The 21,941-nt window shown below is 31.4% G+C and overlaps 1 protein-coding gene across 1 annotated transcript in view; it reads right to left on the reverse strand.

Moving 5' to 3' along the window:
- The window catches only part of LOC146528629 (uncharacterized), a 59,586-nt gene that overhangs the window by 7,901 nt on the left and 29,744 nt on the right, over window positions 1-21,941 (reverse strand). The window contains exons 2-5 of the mRNA XM_085203247.1: window positions 12,990-13,100; window positions 12,668-12,839; window positions 8,303-8,569; window positions 7,760-7,929 (exon numbers count right to left, since the gene is read on the reverse strand). Of these exons, the coding sequence (XP_085059373.1) occupies window positions 7,760-7,929; window positions 8,303-8,569; window positions 12,668-12,839; window positions 12,990-13,100 (720 nt within the window). The remainder of the gene's footprint in view (window positions 1-7,759; window positions 7,930-8,302; window positions 8,570-12,667; window positions 12,840-12,989; window positions 13,101-21,941) is intronic.

A 21,941-nucleotide genomic window follows, 5' to 3' on the forward strand; every position in this document is an offset into this window, starting at 1 on the left:
CTGTTGTCGATCACTCTACTTAGTTCTGTCTTTGATTTCTTCAAATAGTTTTTATTTATACTTAATATGACGCCGATCTCGTAAATATTCAATATCCGTTACATATAATGGCCAAGTAGTTTTAACGATTCCATGTGTCGTAAAATGTTTACACAATCTTAATTATGGCTGATTGAGAGTAAATTAGGATGAAAATGTATGAGAAATGATATAATTATGTATTTGTCAGGCCACAGAAGGCTTTGCGGTGGCTATAAATTTTAATAATATACTGTATTATAGCTAGAAAGTAGTCAAAGTTGCTACAATTAATTTCAATTAAGTACAGGAAAAATACATTACTATTAGAAAGTATTTTATTGATACTAAATAATGTTGTTTTAATAGTTAATTAGTATATAATAACACAGAGTTGGATTGACGGGGTTTAGTCTAGTTTACTATTGTTTGTATTCTACTTCTTTCTAAAACGCATTTGTCCCATATATAAATTAAATTTTAAACCGCCAATTACGTATGTGGGCCATAATTTCCAAAATGACGAATGTTTTTTACGAATGTGGGATTTTATAATCAAATCTACCAATTTTATAGCAAAAGACGAATGTAACTCTTAGGGATCCCAGCAGGTGCAACGGATGTCGGTGTTCAGATTATAAAAACAATATGATGCCGGCTGAAGAATTCTTAATGGGCATAGTATGAGCTAAAGTTTACTTTACGATCTTTATGTGAATTGGGGTTGCTGTTAACGTAAGGAGGCAAAAAATCTTATCGCATTATTTACTTAGCTATAATTCTTACATGTATTTCGGTGTAATTATTGTTGAGTAAAATATTCATTAATTTTTGCACCATGTGCGAAAAGCAGTCAACAAGTAATGATCATCTATATTACTAAGGTCCTATTTTTTGTTATATTTTATTTAGAGGAAACGAAATTAAGTTTCAGATGATAACTTACTAGATTTTATTCTTCTTTTAAATAAATATAAATATGTAAGTAAACTATGGACGTGATTCCAACGAATAATAAGATAAGTGAGTATATTCCAATTTCTCGTCAAATAGAATTATTTAAATTGCAGTATGCAAAATACGTTACGGCTACGCTTAGCTACCAAATGGAAAACTGTCAATCGTGACTACAACGGGTGTTAAGGGTGACAGACGGGCGGACAGCGAACAAATAACGAGGCCCTAACGAGTGGAAAGTGTCAGATTAGGTGGAACACATGCAAAGATACAAGGGCGATATTTTGGCTTGGATTTCTTATGTTAATAGTTATTTGTAATTTTCTGGCACTACTATAAGCAATAACTTAACAACTAACTAACTTGTTTGTAAAAGGACAGTGCTTGTGGGAGATGAACTCTTAATATCTCAAAACAAAACTATAAATTCTGAAATCAGTATAAACAAAACTATAAAAAGAAACAAAAGTAATTTTAAATGAAAAAAAAGAGAACAAAGAAATGAATCACTACGAGTATATTTCACGTAAACATTCTAATAATTCCCAAGCAAATCCCAAGCAAACGTGCAAAACATGTGACATTTACTTGTATTTTAGCTAGCGTCTATCAATATTTTATGCTATCCCAGCCAATATTTTTGCAGTAACAATGCTACCACATATATACGTCTCGCACAGCCTACATTGCATTGTTCATCATTCATCCTGGATAGTTTATTATTTAACCTGTCATTACCTAACTAACACAGTATAGATACTCCTGTAAGCCGGCGACAGTTGAAAGATACCTGATACCTGATTTATCAACGGCCAGAGATAATGGGATGGTACTCAATGGGCTATATTTGCTACTCATTTTGTTGATACAATGGAAGATAGGATTTATTTGCGTGTACTATATAAATTTTGTAAGGTTTTTAATTGGGAACACCAAAATGTTCATATACCTGGTCATGGCGTTGTGGTAATAGGCTATCTGTTAGTACTCGATCGATTTAGGTTCGATTATTGCCTGTTTTTAGTCAGTTAGACTGGTCTAGATAAATAATGAAGTTGGACTAAAATATTCAGTCTGAACGGTATCTTCGATATAAAATTAACAGATTCTCTTCATCACAAAATTTAAAAAAATAGCTTTATTCGAAATGAACATGTATGCGAGACAATAAATTCCATACTGAATTCATAAGTACGTATTTCTATATGATTTTCCATAGGTCGGTCATCTTACAAGGGGTTCTTACCGTGTGAAGTCTATACGGTCGTGTGAAGTTTCGGTTCGGTGGCTACGTCTTCAATATCGTCTTGTAAGTCACGGTGCCTGACTTCGTGGGAAATTATTTTGGACTTTTGGAACATTGGCTCGATTATGATGTTTTTCATCTAGATTCATTTGCACATTTAATTTTGGCAATATATTATAATGAGTCTTATTAATTTGGCGTTTTTAGAATGAATTGTTTGGACAATAATTTTTTTATTGTATATATAAATATAATTAAGTTCTATGTGATATGTGTAGTGTATATGAATAAATTTATTTCTGATGTAAAATGTATTTCAGGAAATATATTTTTAATAAAACTACATATTATTTTTTTCGCTACGCGCAGTTCCAGCATGTAACATGGAAGGCAGAGGGAATTTCATTTTAAGATAAGACATTGGATATTGAGTGGAGATTTCTTTTGTTATTAGAGCGAGGAATTCAGAATAAACCATTTCCTCAAAGGAATCGTTGCACTAAGTCTTCAATTATTACATTTACTAATACTAAATTTTAATCACTATCTATATTTATATAAAAAAACTCTTAAGAACAAATCATCTACTGCTATTGCGTTTACTTGATAAGTTATTAAGTGAAATGTTTTCTATATTTCCGAACTTCTCAAACTGAAACTGTTTTTCGAATGATGAATTCTATGAATTTTGAAATACAAAAACTGCTTAAAAATATATGGGGCAATTATTATTGACAAACAACAATTGCTCCAATAGCCCGCATAAATCTTCGTCACAGTTCATGCCCACTACCGTTCCCACGATGACCTGACCGGTAATTTATCGACCTGTCCACCTGCACCTTAAGAAACTAGGGCTGCTTCCTTATCAAACTAACAAGAATGTGTGTTATATATAAATCGTGACCAATATGATATTTTTCTTTTCTTTATTTTATGTAGCGCTGTTTGTTTCTTAAATGAAAGATATTTTAGTAAAAATAAAAATTTTTATATATATTTTTAGGTAATATAAAATATTTGCTTGTTTTTATCATGTAGAATTATGTATATTGAAGAGACGAACGATTAAGCTATATACATATGCATATGTTTATGCTGTTATAATAATAATAAATTTTATATAATTTAAACACTCAAGAATAATACAATAGTTGGTCTTAAATGTCTTAATATTTTATTCTCTCCTATGTTAAAATAAAAAAAAAGCGACAACCCTAAGTAAGTTCTATGTGATTTTCTTAAGTCGTGGACACATGAGGTCATAGTTAAATAAGTAAAAAGTTAAGGGGCGTTATGGGAAGTGAGCACGGTAACATCACTGTGTAATATACTTACTTCAAGCTTTACCTACCTGTACGATGGTTTTGTATAATTATTATAGCAATATAAGAAAATTAATTGCTTATTTAACTTAGATTTCCAGATCGTGTATGGGAACGGAATTAGAGAAGTAAAAAATTCAATTATATACATATGGTTTTTGTGTTCATATGACGACACTATATTATAATTGTTTTGAATGAAATTGAATATGATCTTAGATATGTGTTAAGACGAATTAAATTAAACTTTCAGATGTGTTATATACTCATATGTACATAAATTATGAATTATGACATAATTATTATTTCAATATATTATTTTTATTTTTTTCGCTCTGTTAGACAAACCACGGCGTTATGTACCGCTACTCAATAAGCTATGTCTCGAAAAATACGCAGGAATTGAAGAAAGGAGTGAAGGAAATACGTATTTTTGTCTGCCCTGTTCTGTCTATCCTGTTATGCGTGAAAAAGCGTGAAGCTCCTATTTTTGCATATTACGAGAGGTTGCAGTTTCAGATTTGATTTCGCATTCCATATTTTCCGGATAAAGAAACTAAGCTTAGAAGACTACATCGGGACATTCCTTAATGTAAGTTAACCCACAATCATTTATTTTATTTTATATTAGTAAAAATAAAATTATTATAAATAAAATGATATTATATTTCCATATTTTATATTTTAAATGATTACTCAGTAACTTCACTCTTACATAACATAAATAATACTTTATAATTGTACTCTATTGACGATCTTATGCGCATTGTTCTTCATTTTCAGAATAAAAAAAAACGACAATTAAGAGCAATAACGCAAAAGGATATAGCAAGAAACATATGAATTATCAATAGAAAAACTGCGATTGTGATAACAACAGCCATTGTTTCAACAAGGATAGCCAGTTTTTATAATGTTTCGCAAATCAATTGTTGCTTTCCGTGTTTCAGACGTAATTGTATAAAATATGAGTGAATAATATCAGTTCCATTTCTAAATGGAATATTTATGGTTTAGAAATTACTGCCATTATTGAGGAATTTGTTCATTGGTTATCTTTTTTACAACTTATATAATTCATATTATTGTTTGTCCAGACATTGCTAAAATGTAGTAAATGGAAATTTTTATTTCCGAAAACACCATTATAAACTTATATTTGTAGGTGAATTAATAAAAAAATTCTGTACACACCCGTAAATTTAAGTTTGTCAACTTTTTAAATAATTGTACTTCTCGTTGAGCCTGAAGTTATTGATACAGAACCCTCAGTGGGCGAGTCCGGTCGGTTTCTTTTGTGGATTCTCCCCAAATTATTTTTTCAATGACTCAAAAGAAAAGATCGCTTTAAGCAATAATACCTTGTTATTTTACCCTTTCTACTTAAACATAGCACTTTTCGCCCTTCAGTATCTAAATTAACTAAATTAAATATATCTTTTATTTTTGCACTCTTATGTAATTTACTTGATATTTCAACGTGCATAAAAGTCAACGTAAATTTCGTATATATAACTAATTATATAATTTCTATGTAGCTTTAGATAAATAACAATATCCAACCAGCCTAAGTTCTCACGGCCCAAGACAAGGGACGGCGCCTTTTCCGCCCTGGTGCACAAGAAAACTATACTAATGAATATTATAGCAAATGAATGCAATAAAACCTTCATTTGAGTAAAGTTGATTTTTTATGTGACAATAGAAAGTGTTAGCAATCTTACATATTTTCCTACTTAAGTAATTTCTTGAAATATACAATTTTAGTTTTTCAACAACATATTTATTTTATTATATGTAATTAAGAGTAATAATAATATTTTTTTTATTAAAATAAAATAAAATTATATTTATTATATAGGAAGCGACCCTTTCGCGGCTTCGCCCGCTTGAACTACAAAATTATTTATTTAACTATTGTGTAGTTCAAGTTCTCTAATAACATTATCATTTTAAAGACAATATTTATACACTGCAAACCAACTTAAAAATATGAGGCATTTCAATAAGACAATAAGATCGAACAACGTACTATCGATATATATATATTTTATTTATGAACCAATTGCAATAGAACTAACATCAAATTTAAAAAAATAAGGGATATTTGCCAAAATACAATATAGAAAATATTTAAATTGGTTGAGTTTCTGATATTAGCAAAACAAACATACACGAGGATCTTTAACAGACGTAAAACACGAATTACGTATACTTAAGTAATATATATAGGTACACGTGTAGGGGAGAGCGGGGCCAAAAGTTCCGATTTTTTTTTAACCTCAAATATGGCTAGGAATACTTGATTTCAGTATTTATACAATATAATCAAATTCAACTTACATATCTAGACTTGCAATTAAAACAGTAATTTGGGGTATTCTTTGTAAGACTTTTTTATTATGAATTTTTTTATGACTGAAGTCGGAAAATAACAACTTACCCCGAATTGGGGCAAGTTGTTAACAGACCGGGGTAAATTGTTACCATATTTCTTAAAGCTATTATTTGCAAAATTAAAAACAATAAATAATCGAACAAAGCCTGTTTATTTAAGGAATAACCAACAGTATCATTAATAATCACCAAGCGCAAAAGCAAATCTTTTTTAACCGACTTCTGTAAGAAAAAGAGATTATCAATTCGACTGTTTTTTTTTATGTATGTTACTTCATAACTTTTGATTAGGTGAACCGATTTGAATGATTTTTTTTATTTGAAAGGTAAGGCTTCCCATGTTGGAACCAAATTTTTTTCTTGGTCTATTTTTGACAATGGTATGTATGAGAAAATCACATAAGTATTAAATTTGTATTGGTACGTGGGCGACAAAATGACGAATAACTCAATATCACGCCAACTGATTCCAATGATTCTTTTCTTATTTGAAAGGATACACTTCAAGGATAGTTTGGTGAAAGTTTGGTTAGGTTTCCATTATAAAATCCGGTCAAAATTGAGAAAAATTGTTTTTATTTTGGTAAATTTTAATTATACTGGAATAGTTACAAGGGAAAACTTTGTTAAAATTATTGTCAGAAGTAAGATGCCCCATCGTTGCATTTCTTTTCAACCAACCCAAAAAAGATGTTTTCATTTTCAACCGACTTCAAAAAAGGGAGAGGTTCCCAGTTCGCCAGAATATTTTTTATGTATTTTCTTGTCAATATACCAAAATGTTTGTATCCACAAAAATAATACCTAATTGAGTCAAGTTTTACATATCACAACAGATGCCACTCGTTAACAACCACTACCACCACAACCAACACTCGTTTAAGAAGTATCCTTTTAAGGTTACTTATCACTTAAAATCGTAAAAAGAATTAATTTTGAACAAAAAAAAACCGAACCGAAAAACAACGAACTAAAACTTAAAAGATAATTTTACATACAATAAAACTTATTTTGATTTTGTTAAACCAAAATAATAAACAAAGATTTTATAGCTTTAGCTTTTCCCGCTCAATATGTACATATAATTCTTTGGTAACAGTTTTTATCTTATTCCTGCAATTTTTGAAAACTACGTCCGCTGCTTTTTGCATCAATTCATATGACACATAACCTCGAGTTGATTTTCGAGCATAAGTCCGCATGTTACTAAATTACAATATTTTTTAGTATGAAAAATTACAATATTTACATCCCATTATTGGTACAAATGAGTTGACGAAAGTTTTTCCGAGGTCACAACATGCCCCAAAAAAAGGAAACATCTAGCCCCAAAAACCCGTGTTGAAAAAAAATTAAATATAAACAAGATTAGGAAACAGAAATAATTTATAAATAGTGTTCCGAAATAGTAGATAATATATGTAAAAAAAACACTAACATACTCGAGGCTAATCGTTAAAATTTGTGAGACAGACCAAAAATATCAAATGCGAAAATATTTACAATCGTGCACCAAAGACACCCGTGTGCTATTCCATTGGTTTCGGGTGCCACTGGATTGTTCAATATGCTGGACATGGGTGCGCTATCACATTGCATTTCACTATATGTTTACTAAATATTCCTATCACTTTTCCCCGCGAAATTATTTCCATCGGAACAACTTACCTCGGTAACTTTTAGCCCCGCTCTCCCCTACGCAATATCTAATATTTGTTTTTATTAAAGCTATAAATAAATATAAAACTTGCTTTGTCTCATATTTTGTTTTTACAATTTCGTTTCGCTCCGTCAGCTTCATAAAAGAATATCTTACCTTTATATGCGTCATTCGATGATAATACAAATTCGAGCTCGCTGTAAACCTCTTCCCGCAGTGTTGGCATTGATGAGGCTTCTCTCCTGAGTGGATTCGTCTGTGGGTATTTAAACTGCTCGATGTACTGAATCCCTTATTGCAAACCATACAGACGTGTGGCTTTTCACCTAAAAATGAAAAATAAATATGAGAAGGATCATAATTACATATATATTCTATTTATTTTTTAAGTTTGTGAGTTAACCAAGTATTAAAACACTCAAGGAATGGAGTATTTTTAGTTCAATTTTGTGTGGTAAAAAGTAGCATTAATAGCAAAGAAGAGAGAGCGAAGAAATAAAAAAAAAACAATAAATTAAAGTACTAATAACTTCCCGAGCAAGGATTGAGCCTAGAACTAACATTTATTAAGTCATATGTACTAAGAAGGCATTGATTTTTTTATTTATCTCATAATATTCCGTTTATTTATATAAGACGGCTCTAAATTTATATGGAACCTTTATGAATCAGTACATTCCGCTATTTTTTATTGCATACCTGTATGTGTTCTCATGTGGCGTTTCAATAATGATGGTCTGTCAAAAGCCTTTCCACATACTTCGCAAGGTAACAACGCACGTTCAGATTTTGCTGGTCTTCTTTGGATCTTTGGTGTCATGTCTAATAATTCGTTTGATGAACCCGCTGATGAGGAAGTCAGGGAATCCCCTGATATTGACTTATGTTCATCTTCTGCACCCGATGGTGGGGATATTGGTAGCAGGACTCGGGATAGAAGGGATGTAGATAGGTCTAACGGTGTATCTGTAAAAGATAAATCATTTTTAATATTCTTATCTTTTTTTGCCATTTCTAAAAATCTGATATTTGTTAAATAATATTCACGCTGACTTTTAGGGGAAGATACGAAAAGAGGATTGGTATAATAAAATAAATTACTCTAAATTCAATTACGATATTCAAAGTTAAATAAAATCAAGTTTCCTTGTAAGCAAATCTGAAGCCGAACAGATGAGTCCGTAAAGATTAAGTTTTCGCCTTTAAAACTCATGATCCAATTGAGGCAAAAAAAATATTAATGAACCAATTTATTGACAACCGTAAAAATGTTGTTATAAGAGTCTAGACAATTTATGTTTATAGCGTTCTTTAGTTTTGATCGGAACCTGTTTTAATTAAGCTTTCGTTATTTGATTCGCTGAAGATGAAAAATTTTGTTAGTATTTAAAAAAAGCAATTTTACACATCGACCATGAAGAAGAAAAAAGTATCAGGTTGACATGACGTAAATAAGTGAAATTATTGGAATTGAAGATAATATATGAATATTTAGTCAATTAAAAATTAGGCATTGCGTGTTGAGTGGCGGAACTTAACGCCGCTCTTTGTTGACTTAAATTATATTTAAGCTAAATTAGAAAACAGTCCAGCTAAATTAGAGGGTACGTACGTATCTACGTATTTCTGAAGGGAACATGAAAACCATAAGAACCTAGGTAATTTTTAATAACATTCTATTAAATAATCCTCCGTATACTAGTTTTACTAGAACATTCATTCTCTCAATGGTCAGCCTTTAATTGCTTTAGCGTTCTTGCAGATCAATGGATCGGATAGTTGTATATTATCGATAAAATATTTTTCATGATTGCTGGAATGGTATTCTTTATATGGATCGGCTGTCAAAACGATACAATCTCACAACTGGTTCAGAATTACGTGCAAATTGATTACTGCTTTGACTTCAAATAACTCAGCTCTTTAAAACTACTTATGGTGGATATTGTTTTATAGCTTAGAGATGTTGGCACTTTCGTAGAGTATTTCGACAATTGTATATAAAATATTAAAAATATTTGGAAACGCATTAGAGATTTGTATTGAAATTAAAATAATATATATAAATTATGAATTAGAATCACGGTTGAGAGCATATTTTCATTTATTATTTTATTACATATATTTATATAAGAACTTGCTGCGTGACAAACAATAAATACGACACGAAGTTCTTTATTTTATTTTTTTAAATATTACAATAATAATACGCAAAAAATAAAAATAACGAAATAATGAGTTTATATAAAATATAAATCATTATAATAACATTTATTGTTTAACGTTTGTATTAAATAACAATAAGCAAAAAACAAAAATAAATGATAAAAATGATACTACATAGCAGTAGCCACTACATAGCAAGAAAGACAGAGGGCCCAGGTTCCCTACTAGTGTTAAGGCTACCCGTTCCAATAAAGGCACATCTGTTACCCACCTACCGCCGAATTTTTGAGGCATTGCGTGGCGGAACTCAATGCCGTGTTTTGCCTCCTAACTTTTTTTTTTTTTATGGAAAAAGGACAAGGGAAACGAGCGTTCGGGTCACCCGATGATGATCACCGCCGCCCACGACCCCGTGAAGCACCGGAGGAGCTACAGGTGCGTTGCCGGCCTTTGAGGTGGAGATAGACGCGCGGCTGGAAGAACTTAGCCTCAAAAAACTGCGTACCCCACTTTCCATCTCCATTCGAGATATTGCATGTTGATAGGGTGAACTATAGGGTCTTTGATAACTAAAGAAATGATAATTTTTATTTCCCCCGAATATGGCTTGAACCTACACGTACAACCATTACGTTTACTATCAGAACTGTTTCACTGTGCCACTATAGCCTCTTAAATATAATAAATGCATATTATATAAATTTTTTTCATTAAAAACACACTTATTTCATTCCAGACATTCATTTTGAACATTAGCAATATTTTTATATACATATAGGCCATTTCCGCCGACAGCTGCATTGGAGTTATCGATGTGGTCGCCGATCGGATCTCTTTAGTGAGACAAACGTGCCGCGTTCGTTATCGCTGGGTATATTCGTAGCTATATAACTTAACCGAACGGTTCTACTTCGTATAGTGTTAATAATTTTAAATTGAATACTTTATAATGTTAATTTATATATATATTTTTAGATTTTTTGGTGAATAGAAGAGTGATCTATGAGTAATTCATAATGAAATTTGACTCGAGTTCTATGTAAAATTTTGTAGTAGGTAAATTGTTAGAAATATTACGCAATAACATTTTTTTTATTCTTAAGTTGTTATTAAATCTTAACAACAAGTTCTAGCTCACCAGCTTTTCTATGTAAAGTCAAGATATATTAATCATAATAATCAGCTTCACGCTGTATCCCGCACAGGGTAGGCAGAGGGTACCTCGTGTTAACACTCCGTTCCCCACTTTCCGCCGAATTCTGGAGGCATTGCGTGTTAAGAAATGAAAATATAAATTTAAACAAATCGAATCGATCCAACCCACAACCAGTCGATTTTACAGCACACTTTGTAACCCTATGCCAGGACTGGTCAACATAATATATTAGACACTAAAAAATAATTTACTATAAACTAACATACAAAATTAATATTTAAACTAATCTTAAATATTTAAGCTAATCTTAAATATTTAAGCTAATCCAAACAAAAAAACTAAAAGAAAACAATAAAAACAAATGATTATTAAACACCAAACACCGGTAAAGTAACTAACGACAGTCATTTACAGATGTCGCATTGATCAGTGGCTCTGAGATAAAAAGGCAATCACGAGCCGTCGACTACCGAACTAAAAGAATTCTTTGAAGTGCCGCCGTTACCAAAGTGACAACTTAGTAGATACTCGTACATGGTGTGGAAGTTTTGCTTGGTTTATAATGCTTGAGGAATATGTTATTAAATAAACCGGTCAAGTGCGAGTCGGACTCACCCACAGCGTGTTCCATACCACATTCCGTACATATATGAAAATGGCACAAAAATTTTGTCTATCGTATGGGGATCTTCCTTAGGTATTTTATTTGTTATGGTAAAAAAATTAAGTTCTTTATGTGTACAGGAGAGCTGAGTTTGCCGGTAAACCATTTTAATAATTTGGCGGAATATATGTGAGTTTTTGATGTATGTTATATTTAAAAAAAAACAGTTTATTCGTCGAAATTTTGTCCAATATCGATTAATATAATTGCAGGAAATAAATTATCATAGAAACATGTCTTTGTATAATATTATGTAAAACTTTTAATAACTGCCCAGCATATTTAATTTAATTTAGTGTCTTTGAATAATATATCATGCGTTATAGTGGAACGCCTTACATAAATATCAAATGTAGATTTTTTTTAAGTTAAACACGCTTTTATTAGCTCGACTTAGCTTTTTAAGTATGTGATAATATATAAGAAACTGAATTTGAGCCCTTGAAATACCAAATTATATCAACGTGAAATCTGGCGTGACGTTATACATAACTTAGGTGACAACACGAGAATATGGCATCATCGAACTGATTGGCTGATAATGGAACCAAGACCTCCATCTCTTCTAAGGTTACGAGTAAACAGTTCGTAGAAAAGCTTTTTTTTTATATATTTTCAAACAGTATATTTTTACCGGCGTTATATAACGATTATTGGTATTTAAAAACTCAAAAAAAAACTTTCATCATAAGAAATTTATAAATCTCTACACTATAAGTGTATCAATTTGATACAATTTCATGGTTCGTCTATCGCGATTGCTCTACTCGTGCTCATAAATTTTTAACATATGTTGTACCACTTTCACCATATTCGACAACTATTATGAACACCTGCAATATAGTTACATATAAATTAATTATATTTACTTCTAAATTGATACTTCACTGCATATTTTGAATACGTAAAATATTTATTTAGAATTATATAACTTTTAATATACTATACTATTTTCATTCACGTTTTTTATTAATAGTATCAAAATTTTGTTTAACTATTAATATCTTTACACATTTACCAATTTTTCGTATATTGTCAGATTTTAATATGGATTAAAGAGTAATTGCGTCATATTTACCTTCTAATATTGAATCCATAGTTTGTCTATACAAATTATTCCGCATCCTTACGAAGAATAATTCTTCAGGTCTTTCAGGAAGATAATATACCACCAGCTCAGTGTGTGCTGAAACTGGCTTAACTGCTTCATACACTGGTTCGCCCTTGACTTTTGTACAGACGAAGTTAACCTAATAAAAAAATGTCAAATAAATAATATGAAAAGCAAAAAAAATGAAATTTAGTAGTAGAATTTTCGGATGATATTTACATTACATCAAAAGTATTTATAATACTTATTGAATAATAAATATTTAAGCATATTTTAATTTAGTACTTACTTGGGGTCCATAATTTTCTGAAACTCGTAAAAATCGCACCCAGTTGCAATGTCGTACCTGCACCCCTCCTGACGTGCACACTTCGTCAAACAAACCAAATCTGTGTCGTACCTGTAACAAACAATTGTTATTTAAAAAACTATGTAATAAAATAAACTATTGTATTTGTTAAATCTAATCCTAAGAGACTTCGTTGCCTGACTTTCTACGAAATTTTCGAGACAGTCCGCTCTGAGCACCACGCTTCTCCTATGATAGTGTAGAAATGAAAATAAATTAAATATTGGCTTCGAGTGAGGATCGAACCCATAACCGTCGGGCTTACAGTCAGATGCTAGCCTTCTATGCCACGATGGCCTCTTAGTTTAGATGTATTTTTAGTTAGTATCAAAAATTAATTTAAAAATGCTCGTTATTTTTTTTAAATTATCATAATATAGAGCATGATATTCTAATAAACTTGTTTAAAATATTAAATTTAAATAAAACCAAGTCCAATGTGAATTACATACAACATCGATCGAGAGAAGCTATAAAATATCACATTTGTACTTTTAAAAATTAAAAATTAAATTTATTAATTATATTCATCTAGTTTATAATAAGTTTTATTCAATAAAACAATTAGTAGCACCTTAAATGTTTACAGTTTTAAGTAATGGATGCCCATAATAATAATATGAATATCATTTGATTACAATTTTATCGTTTTTCAACAATTTAATATAGCTTATCGAATGTAGATATCCAGCTTTAGAAGACGCCGCAGTTTAATTAGAAATAGTTCGAGGAACATACCAATACGTACATATACTGTAAATACGTGCAATATGCATATAAAATTATGAATTTTGTTAAATTAAATTTTAACATTTATATCGTATGTGAATTTAAATTAAGAATTCAAATTGAAACATAATTAAAAACCTATAATTTTTCATTAATAAAATTTATCGATCACTATCTTATATATTAAAGGAAGTTGACTAATTAGCAAATGTAATTTATACAAGCTTTGATATTATAGCATCTGGTATTTTATTCTATGGGCTGGCTTTCAAGTAGCCGCAGTCGCTAGTGACGTGAAAACTACTTTAAGTATTACGATGCATTTCGATTGGCACACCACTAATGGTTCGATACGGATATTATTTAATGGAAATCGCAATTTATAAGATTATGCAATTTAGCATAATATTATAATTTCGTAGGTTTTTCTTTATTTAAAAACAAATTCATGAACTGTGTAGAGTTAAGGCACTTCGTTCCCCATTTTCCGCCAAATTCTGGAAGCATTGCGTGTTGAGTGGTGGATCTCAACGCCGCGCTTTGCCTCGACACCAGAGCGAATAAATGAAAATATAAATTAAATAAATATTTCATTTCTTCGTATCAATATTTCATTTATTTTGAAAAGTTCATAATATTTTCAAAAGACTTTTTAATGTCGATTTCTGGTAAAGCACCAAAAAAGCTTCGTCAAATACAAATTTCATAAATATTCAATTTAATAGTGATTCGGATGCTAATGTAGACATAATTATTTACAGCTTCCCATTGAGCCTAATAAAAATGCAAATTTATACTAATATTGTACCGTGGCCACGAAACAAGCGATACAGGTGTTATATATGAGAGCTTCAGTGTTACTGTTTAAGTTAATATATGTTAATTTGATCACAAATATATATTCTATAGTTCCAATGTGATGGCAACTATTCATTAAGCAATTGTAAACTACTAAAGAAATCTATTTTTAGCTTAATAGTCCAGTCAAATTAATAATATGCTATAAATATAATGGTCAAATAACTTAAATTAGCACAGTTGAAGTTTGGACCCTGGGATCAACATTTTCCAAATTGTGGATTCTCCTCATAACCTGTATTCTATGTGAAGAAGATATGTGAGTCAAATTAATAGTTTATTTAACTTAATTATAATTCCTTAAAATGAATGTAGAAATGTTATATGATTTTTATCTTTGGTTCATACTATTTATTATTTAATAAAAAATATCTATCATTTTCGTTTATCAGAAAAATAAAAAACCAAGGAATATTAAAATTAAATCATCACTTAATAGGAACGTTTACGTATAATCGAACCCTTAAAACACAACCTTCAAAATTTTCAACAAAAGTTCTTTAAAGAATATCGAATCGAATAGTATGCTCGTCCAGCGTTTCCAGAAGCCCAAAGGCGTTATCTCGCGTGTGTTCCAAAACCGGTCAACTGCCTGTTAGTACTGTAATAACATAAGGTTTAACCGTACCAAATGCTCGATATTGCTCTTAATAACATATGTAAAACTACTAACTATGAATTATACACGTACGGACAGATTCCAACTCGGAAGATAGATGAAGTCGATTTGAATACCGATCTAAATATTTTGTAAATTTTTATTATTGATTGCGTGTGCCGTTTGTTTTTTTATGTGCAAGTTGGAAGATAGCTTTGTTTTTTGTATAGCTATATGTATGTAGATACATTAGTTGGCGTTGGCAAAGGAAACCTTGTCTTAAGAAACTACGATCCCATTAAAATAGGAGGCATTTCCTCTCGATTTGCCCCGTTTCCAGAACGAGTAAATTAAAATATTAAATATTTAATTTCTTCAAGTGGGAATCGAACACACAACATGTCGTATTTATAGTCGCACCCTTGTGCCCCTGAGCTACGACTAACCAATATATAATCATGATATAACAGTAACTACCAAAAATTTGAAATATTATATTTTCTAGAGTAAAATTTTTAATATATACTTACAATATATTTTAAAACATATAAAATGCATATTTAATAGTTGTAATATTAGGTTAAAATTAAATTATTACGTATATTATAAGAAACGCATAATCTACATACGTAACTAAAACATTAATATCGTGATTGCGTTTTTAAACAGAAGCCAAAATGATTGTCCGCCGCGGGCCCGCATTACTGACATCTCTGCATGCGATGTCGGTTAAATTTAGTAGCTGTGAGTTTCCATTGAGTAGCAAAATTATGAAATTATAGCAACATTTTTTTATAAAAGAGTAATAAAATTGAGGACCGCTTTTTTAAAATAATTAATTTTTTTTCATGTCAACATACAACAGCGATAAATCGCTTTCGCTTATTTCAATATATGTAAATATATATATTTTTGGCTTCACGCTGAAGAGGCATAGGAACCTAATGTTAAGACTGTTCTCATTAAGACCGTACCCTTTTCATCACCGCATGTTGATTGGCGAAATTCAACGCCGAGTTGAAAATACATAATATACTTTTAAACATACATATATACCTATAAATAAAGATAAATAAAATTGTATGTACACCTTAACATTTGCGTGACAATGGAAACCAGCAGCCATGATTGCTCAGCCCGAGGCGATTATTTGACTCACTTCTACCAAATTGCGGCGCACGCGCTATTATACTCGAGAATTTATACCGAAGCCTCGTTAGAACACACGAGTACGACCACTACGCTGCGGTAAATGGAAATAATAATAAAAAACTGTACGACGAATATAAAATATAATATGCAAAGTAACTACTACTTTTTGTAATTGTTGATTTAATAACGTTTTTATGAACCAATATTATTTATCGGTATTTTTTTACTGATATATAAGATTTTGTCATTTGACGCGAGAGCACAAGCGGGTGTGTAAGCACGACGGTTTTGGGTTTGATTTCTGTTCGTGGGAATGATTTATTATTTAATGATATTTTTATTTCTTCGTTCTGGTACCAAGGCAAAGCACGGGGTTGAGGTATGTTCCACCACTCAACACGCAATGCCTTAAACTTTTAGCGGAAAGGGGAGAACGAGGGTCCTAACACTTTCTTATGTCTAACCTGCTATATGCGAGACAGAATAAAATACAGTGTCTATAAACACAATCATAACAAATAGAACGGAGAAATTGATCATTACATTTTTGACCATAATTTTGTCCTTTACCTATATGAGGCCGAAACGTCTAAGTTTATAGTATGTAAACAATAGATCAAAACAAGGAATGCCTCACAGCCAATGCACGTGCCATTACAAATATCTTAAGATTACAAGTCGTGAAGGCCGGAGGTAAGCCGAGATTATTGCAACTGAATACGCGTACTGGATAAATCCTGTGTGTGGAAATGGGAGCTAAAAATTGAGTAAAATGTATCTGGTTGTGCTATGTTGAGTGTGTATTTACTCTAATTTCTATCATAATGGGTATAGCTTTTTAAAAAAGTAATATTATATAGAAAAGAAATATTACATATTGCTTATATAATTACGAGTATATTTTACAAAAAAAATAAATATGTAACTTACATTAAATACATAAAAATATATATATGAAGCCCTCGTGGCCTGTAAACGTGACAATGGTAGGTTCGATTCCCAGTGGTGGTCTTATATAATATTTTCATTTCCTCGCTCTGGCAAAACGTGGCGTTGACTTTTGCCACTCAACACGAATTGCCTCAAGAATTCGGCGCAAAATGGAAAACGGAAGTATTTTAATAACGTATTATCTTAATACTAGGTTCCCACTACATTATTTACTTAAGAATAAACCTAATCGTATAACATTAGTCATAAAACCTCTTTTACTATCTACTGATATGCATGAAATAATTTCATTCTAATAAAGACAGGAATAATATGCAATTTCAATATGTGCTTTCGCTTATAACTCAAATATGTCTCGAGGGCGTCAGTCTCCAGGCATAGACGTCATACAAATTACACAGTATCATATGGAACGTTTGTAACAATTGTCAGTTATGTATTGAAAAGTACGTATTTTAAATAATATATAGTTAAGTATTGACAAGTAAAGCAGCAAGATAACGGTATTTAATTTGTTTGCCTTAAATAATTGTTATAATATATTGTAATCTATCGGAATATAGATATATTAGCGTTATTGACGATTTTATGTCTTGATATTTATAAGGCTCTCCTTCCTCTTTTTGCCACTTAATGTATTTTACAATTAATTATGATTCGAAATATAATCTAGCGTGAGATTTCGATACCTCGTACGTAATGAAACCAAACTTAAAATATCTTAGTCAGTGACTATTGTAAGCGATAATAATTGAATTATTTAGTATTTCCTCGCTCTAATAACATAGAGTTTAGTCACTCAACATGCACTGTCTCGATAATTCACCGGAAACTAGGGAACGAATTGTAATACCAGGTTCCCTCTGCTATAAGCGAGGTAAAGCGTCTAATAAAAAAATCTAAACATGACATATAATTCACCTTCCCCCACATAATCGTATAATAATACAATCAATTATCAACGTGTTAATGTTAACACGCCAATTGCGTACAATACCGAGCATGACGTGTCACGCTTCAGCGTAACACGTGCCTTACCTTCAATGAGGGTAGGTGACGTACCGTGAAATTGTTTACGTGATAACCATTTGTTTTTAATAGATAGTCATCACGTTTAATATTTTATGAGATAATTGAGTGTTTTATTGTTTTACACTTATAACAGTTGTCGTCCTCAGCTTTGATTTTGTAAACTTTATGACATTAATTGAAAAATCGCGTTTTTTTCCCCGTTGCCGGTAAACAAATCCCGCAAGCCCTAATCTACTTATATGCTAATTTCAATATTACCGTACCCGTTTGTGTTATATATGATGTTATAATTTAATTATTTGCTTACAAAATCCTCATAAACGTAAATGTATGCTTAACATGCAAGATTTAATATTTATTTCCCTAATGGTCTTATATTATATTTTATAGAATGTAAATAATATATTTAAGCGTGCTAACTCGAAATTTTTGTGTCCATAAATTGCCAGCACAAAAGCTGAATTTTCCTATAAAACATACTTCAAATCAGCTTCACGCTGTATCACGCACACGATAAAAAAATAACTAATAACATTACTTATCTTCACTTTTTAGGAGATATGAATTATATTGTTTACGTATATTTCACCTGTTATAGACATGTCATAATTAAGCCATGTGAGTATAGCACGACACGCTCCGATATGCCACGTGCTGGGGGTAGGCACTAGACCGTATAATTGTGTGTTAAAATACCATTATCTTGTAATTGATAGATTGATTTATGTTGAACATTTTATTACATAAAAAGGTTATTTTAATTAAGACCAGTTGTGGCACAGGGGTAAAAGTGAGACTTCAAAATCGACCGGTTGTGGGTTCGATCCCCACTCAAAGAAATTAAATATTTATTATAAACTAGCGACCCCCTTGCGGCTTCGCCCGCTTTTACTACTGGATTATTCATATAATGTATGTTTGCAAAGCACTTAAGATAATGTGAAAATTAATTAAACTCTAATGCAACCCGCATTTTCGTAGTTTCAATAAGGATTTTCCAATTGTTTTACTCGGCAAGGATTTATTAGTAGGTACCGTAATTTTAAATCTGTGCTACTAATTTTTTCAAGTACTTATTAAAATATATTTAAATGACTATTTTTAGATAGTTAAATGACTATTTTTAAACGGAAGAAATTATAAACAAAAACCTACCTACTAATAACTACTACAAAAAATATGAAACCAAATATATCGCGCTGAAATAATACATTCAACTCCGATTATCCAATACGTGCAAACGCATCTAAATCTTCGTTGTTATAGAGGCAGCCGGGTTATTTTTTTTTCGAGCTTGTGGTTAATGCTTAAGAGGGTATTCTGTCCTTGATGAAAAGCAAGCACTACGTGGCTGCCTGTGAGGAAAATTAAATAGAATGCATTGGCCGGGAATCGAACCTGGGCTGCCCGCGTGGCAGGCGAGCATTCTACCACTGAACCACCGATGACTGCTCATGACGCGCTTGTATAAGCAAAACGTCGCGGGGTGCGTTTCGCAGCAAGGATGTTTTGATATTGTAACAACTTCTAAAGTACTTATTAAAATGAAAACAGTAAAAGACAGTTTTGATCTACATTAAATGGCCAACGTAACTAATATACTTATTTATATACTGAGAGTAAGGGATAAGTAAAACTTGAGTCGGCACAGCTGATGAGTCAACTGCGTGATGTGTCAACAATTAAATGCGTTTTTCTCTAAAACTATTCGCAATTTCGAAATAGTGTAAACAGAAAATTTTATCTTCGTTTAACGTAGAAAATTAATAAAGTATTTTAAAGGATAAGGATTAATACCATTACGGAAAAATATCCCTCACAATAAAAAATATATTGAAATTACTATTTTTAGACAGAAATATGATCACTACGCGTTATCCTAAAAAGATAAAAATATGCTGTCGCGGACTTTTTTGTAGATCTTATTAAGAGGAACAATACTCCAGTACATTATTTTCATGTAGTACTTACTATTAAAGCAGCGCATGCGCGAAAGTGTATCAACGGATAGGACTTTATACACATTTATCGTATTTATGTTAATTTACATAAGAATGTACAAATAATAAACTATATATAAACCTTCCCTGAGAAATACTCGATCTAATGGTGAAAACCGCATAAAAATCCGTTGGGTGGTTTAGAAGAAGAAGAGTTAGAAAGTTCAGACAGACACGAAAAGCGACTTTGTTTTATAAGATACTAGCGACCTGCTCGCGGCTTCGCCCGCCTTAACTACTGAATTATTCATATAATGTATGTTTGCAAAGCACTTAAGATAATGTAAAAATTAATTAAACCCTAATGCAACCCGCATTTTCGTAATTCCAATAAGGATTTTCCAATTGTTTTAAAATAAACACAAATAAATAACACAATCTAAATCTGCTTCGCTGAGGCAGGCGGGTTTTTTTTTTGAGCTTGTGGTTAATGCTGTTAAAACAGCGACACCGGTTGGGTAGGCACTACGTGGCTGCCTATGAGGAAAATTAAATAGAATGCATCGGCCGGGAATCGAACCCGGGCCGCCCGCGTGGCAGGCGAGCATTCTACCACGGAACCACCGATGACTGCTCATGACGCGCTTGTATAAGCAAAACGTCGCGGGGCGCGTTTCGCAGCAAGGATGTTTTGATATTGTAACAACTTCTAAAGTACTTATTAAAATGAAAAACAGTAAAAGACAGTTTTGATCTACATTAAATGGTCAACGTAACTAATATACTTATTTATATACTGTGAGTAAGGGATAAGTAAAACTTGACTCGATACAGCTGATGTGTAAACGGCGTGATGTGTTAACAATTAAATGCGTTTTTCTCTAAAACTATTCGCAATTTCGAAATTGTGTAAAAAGAAAAATTTATCTTCGTTTAACGTAGAAATTTAATAAAGTATTTTAAAGGATAAGGATTAATACCATTATGGAAAAATATCCCTCACAATAAAAAATATATTGAAATTACAATTTTTAGACAGAAATATGATCACTACACGTTATCCTTAAAAGATAAAAATATGCTCTCGCGGACTTTTTTGTAGATCTTATTAAGAGGAACAATACTCCAGTACATTATTTTCATGTAGTACTTACCATAAAAGCAGCGCATGCGCGAAAGTGTCTGAACGGGTAGGACTTTATACACATTTATCGTATTTATGTTAATTTACATAAGAATGTACAAATAATAAACTATATATAAACCTTCCCTGAGAAATACTCGACCTAATGGTGAAAGCCGCATTTAAATCCGTTGGGTGGTTTAGAAGAAGAAGAGTTAGAAAGTTCAGACAGACACGAAAAGCGACTTTGTTTTATAAGATATAGGATAGGAGGATATATTTTCATTTCTTCACTCTGGTGTCGAGGCAAAGCGCGGCGTTGACTTCCTTCTGCGTGAAGCTGATTTATATATAGAATAATTATTATAATATTCCAAATACTTAATAAGTATACGAGTATCTCTTAATGTCATTCTTTCATTTAAGTATATGTCACTTTATATTAGCATAAGGTTCAAGTGGTATTTCACGGTCTGCACTACCACGTGGGAGGGTGGGAGATAGACCGT

This window comes from Heliconius melpomene, chromosome 19 (genome assembly GCF_056956725.1).
Source record: "Heliconius melpomene rosina isolate 202511_hmr_F chromosome 19, ASM5695672v1, whole genome shotgun sequence".
Taxonomy (NCBI): Eukaryota; Metazoa; Arthropoda; class Insecta; order Lepidoptera; family Nymphalidae; genus Heliconius; species Heliconius melpomene.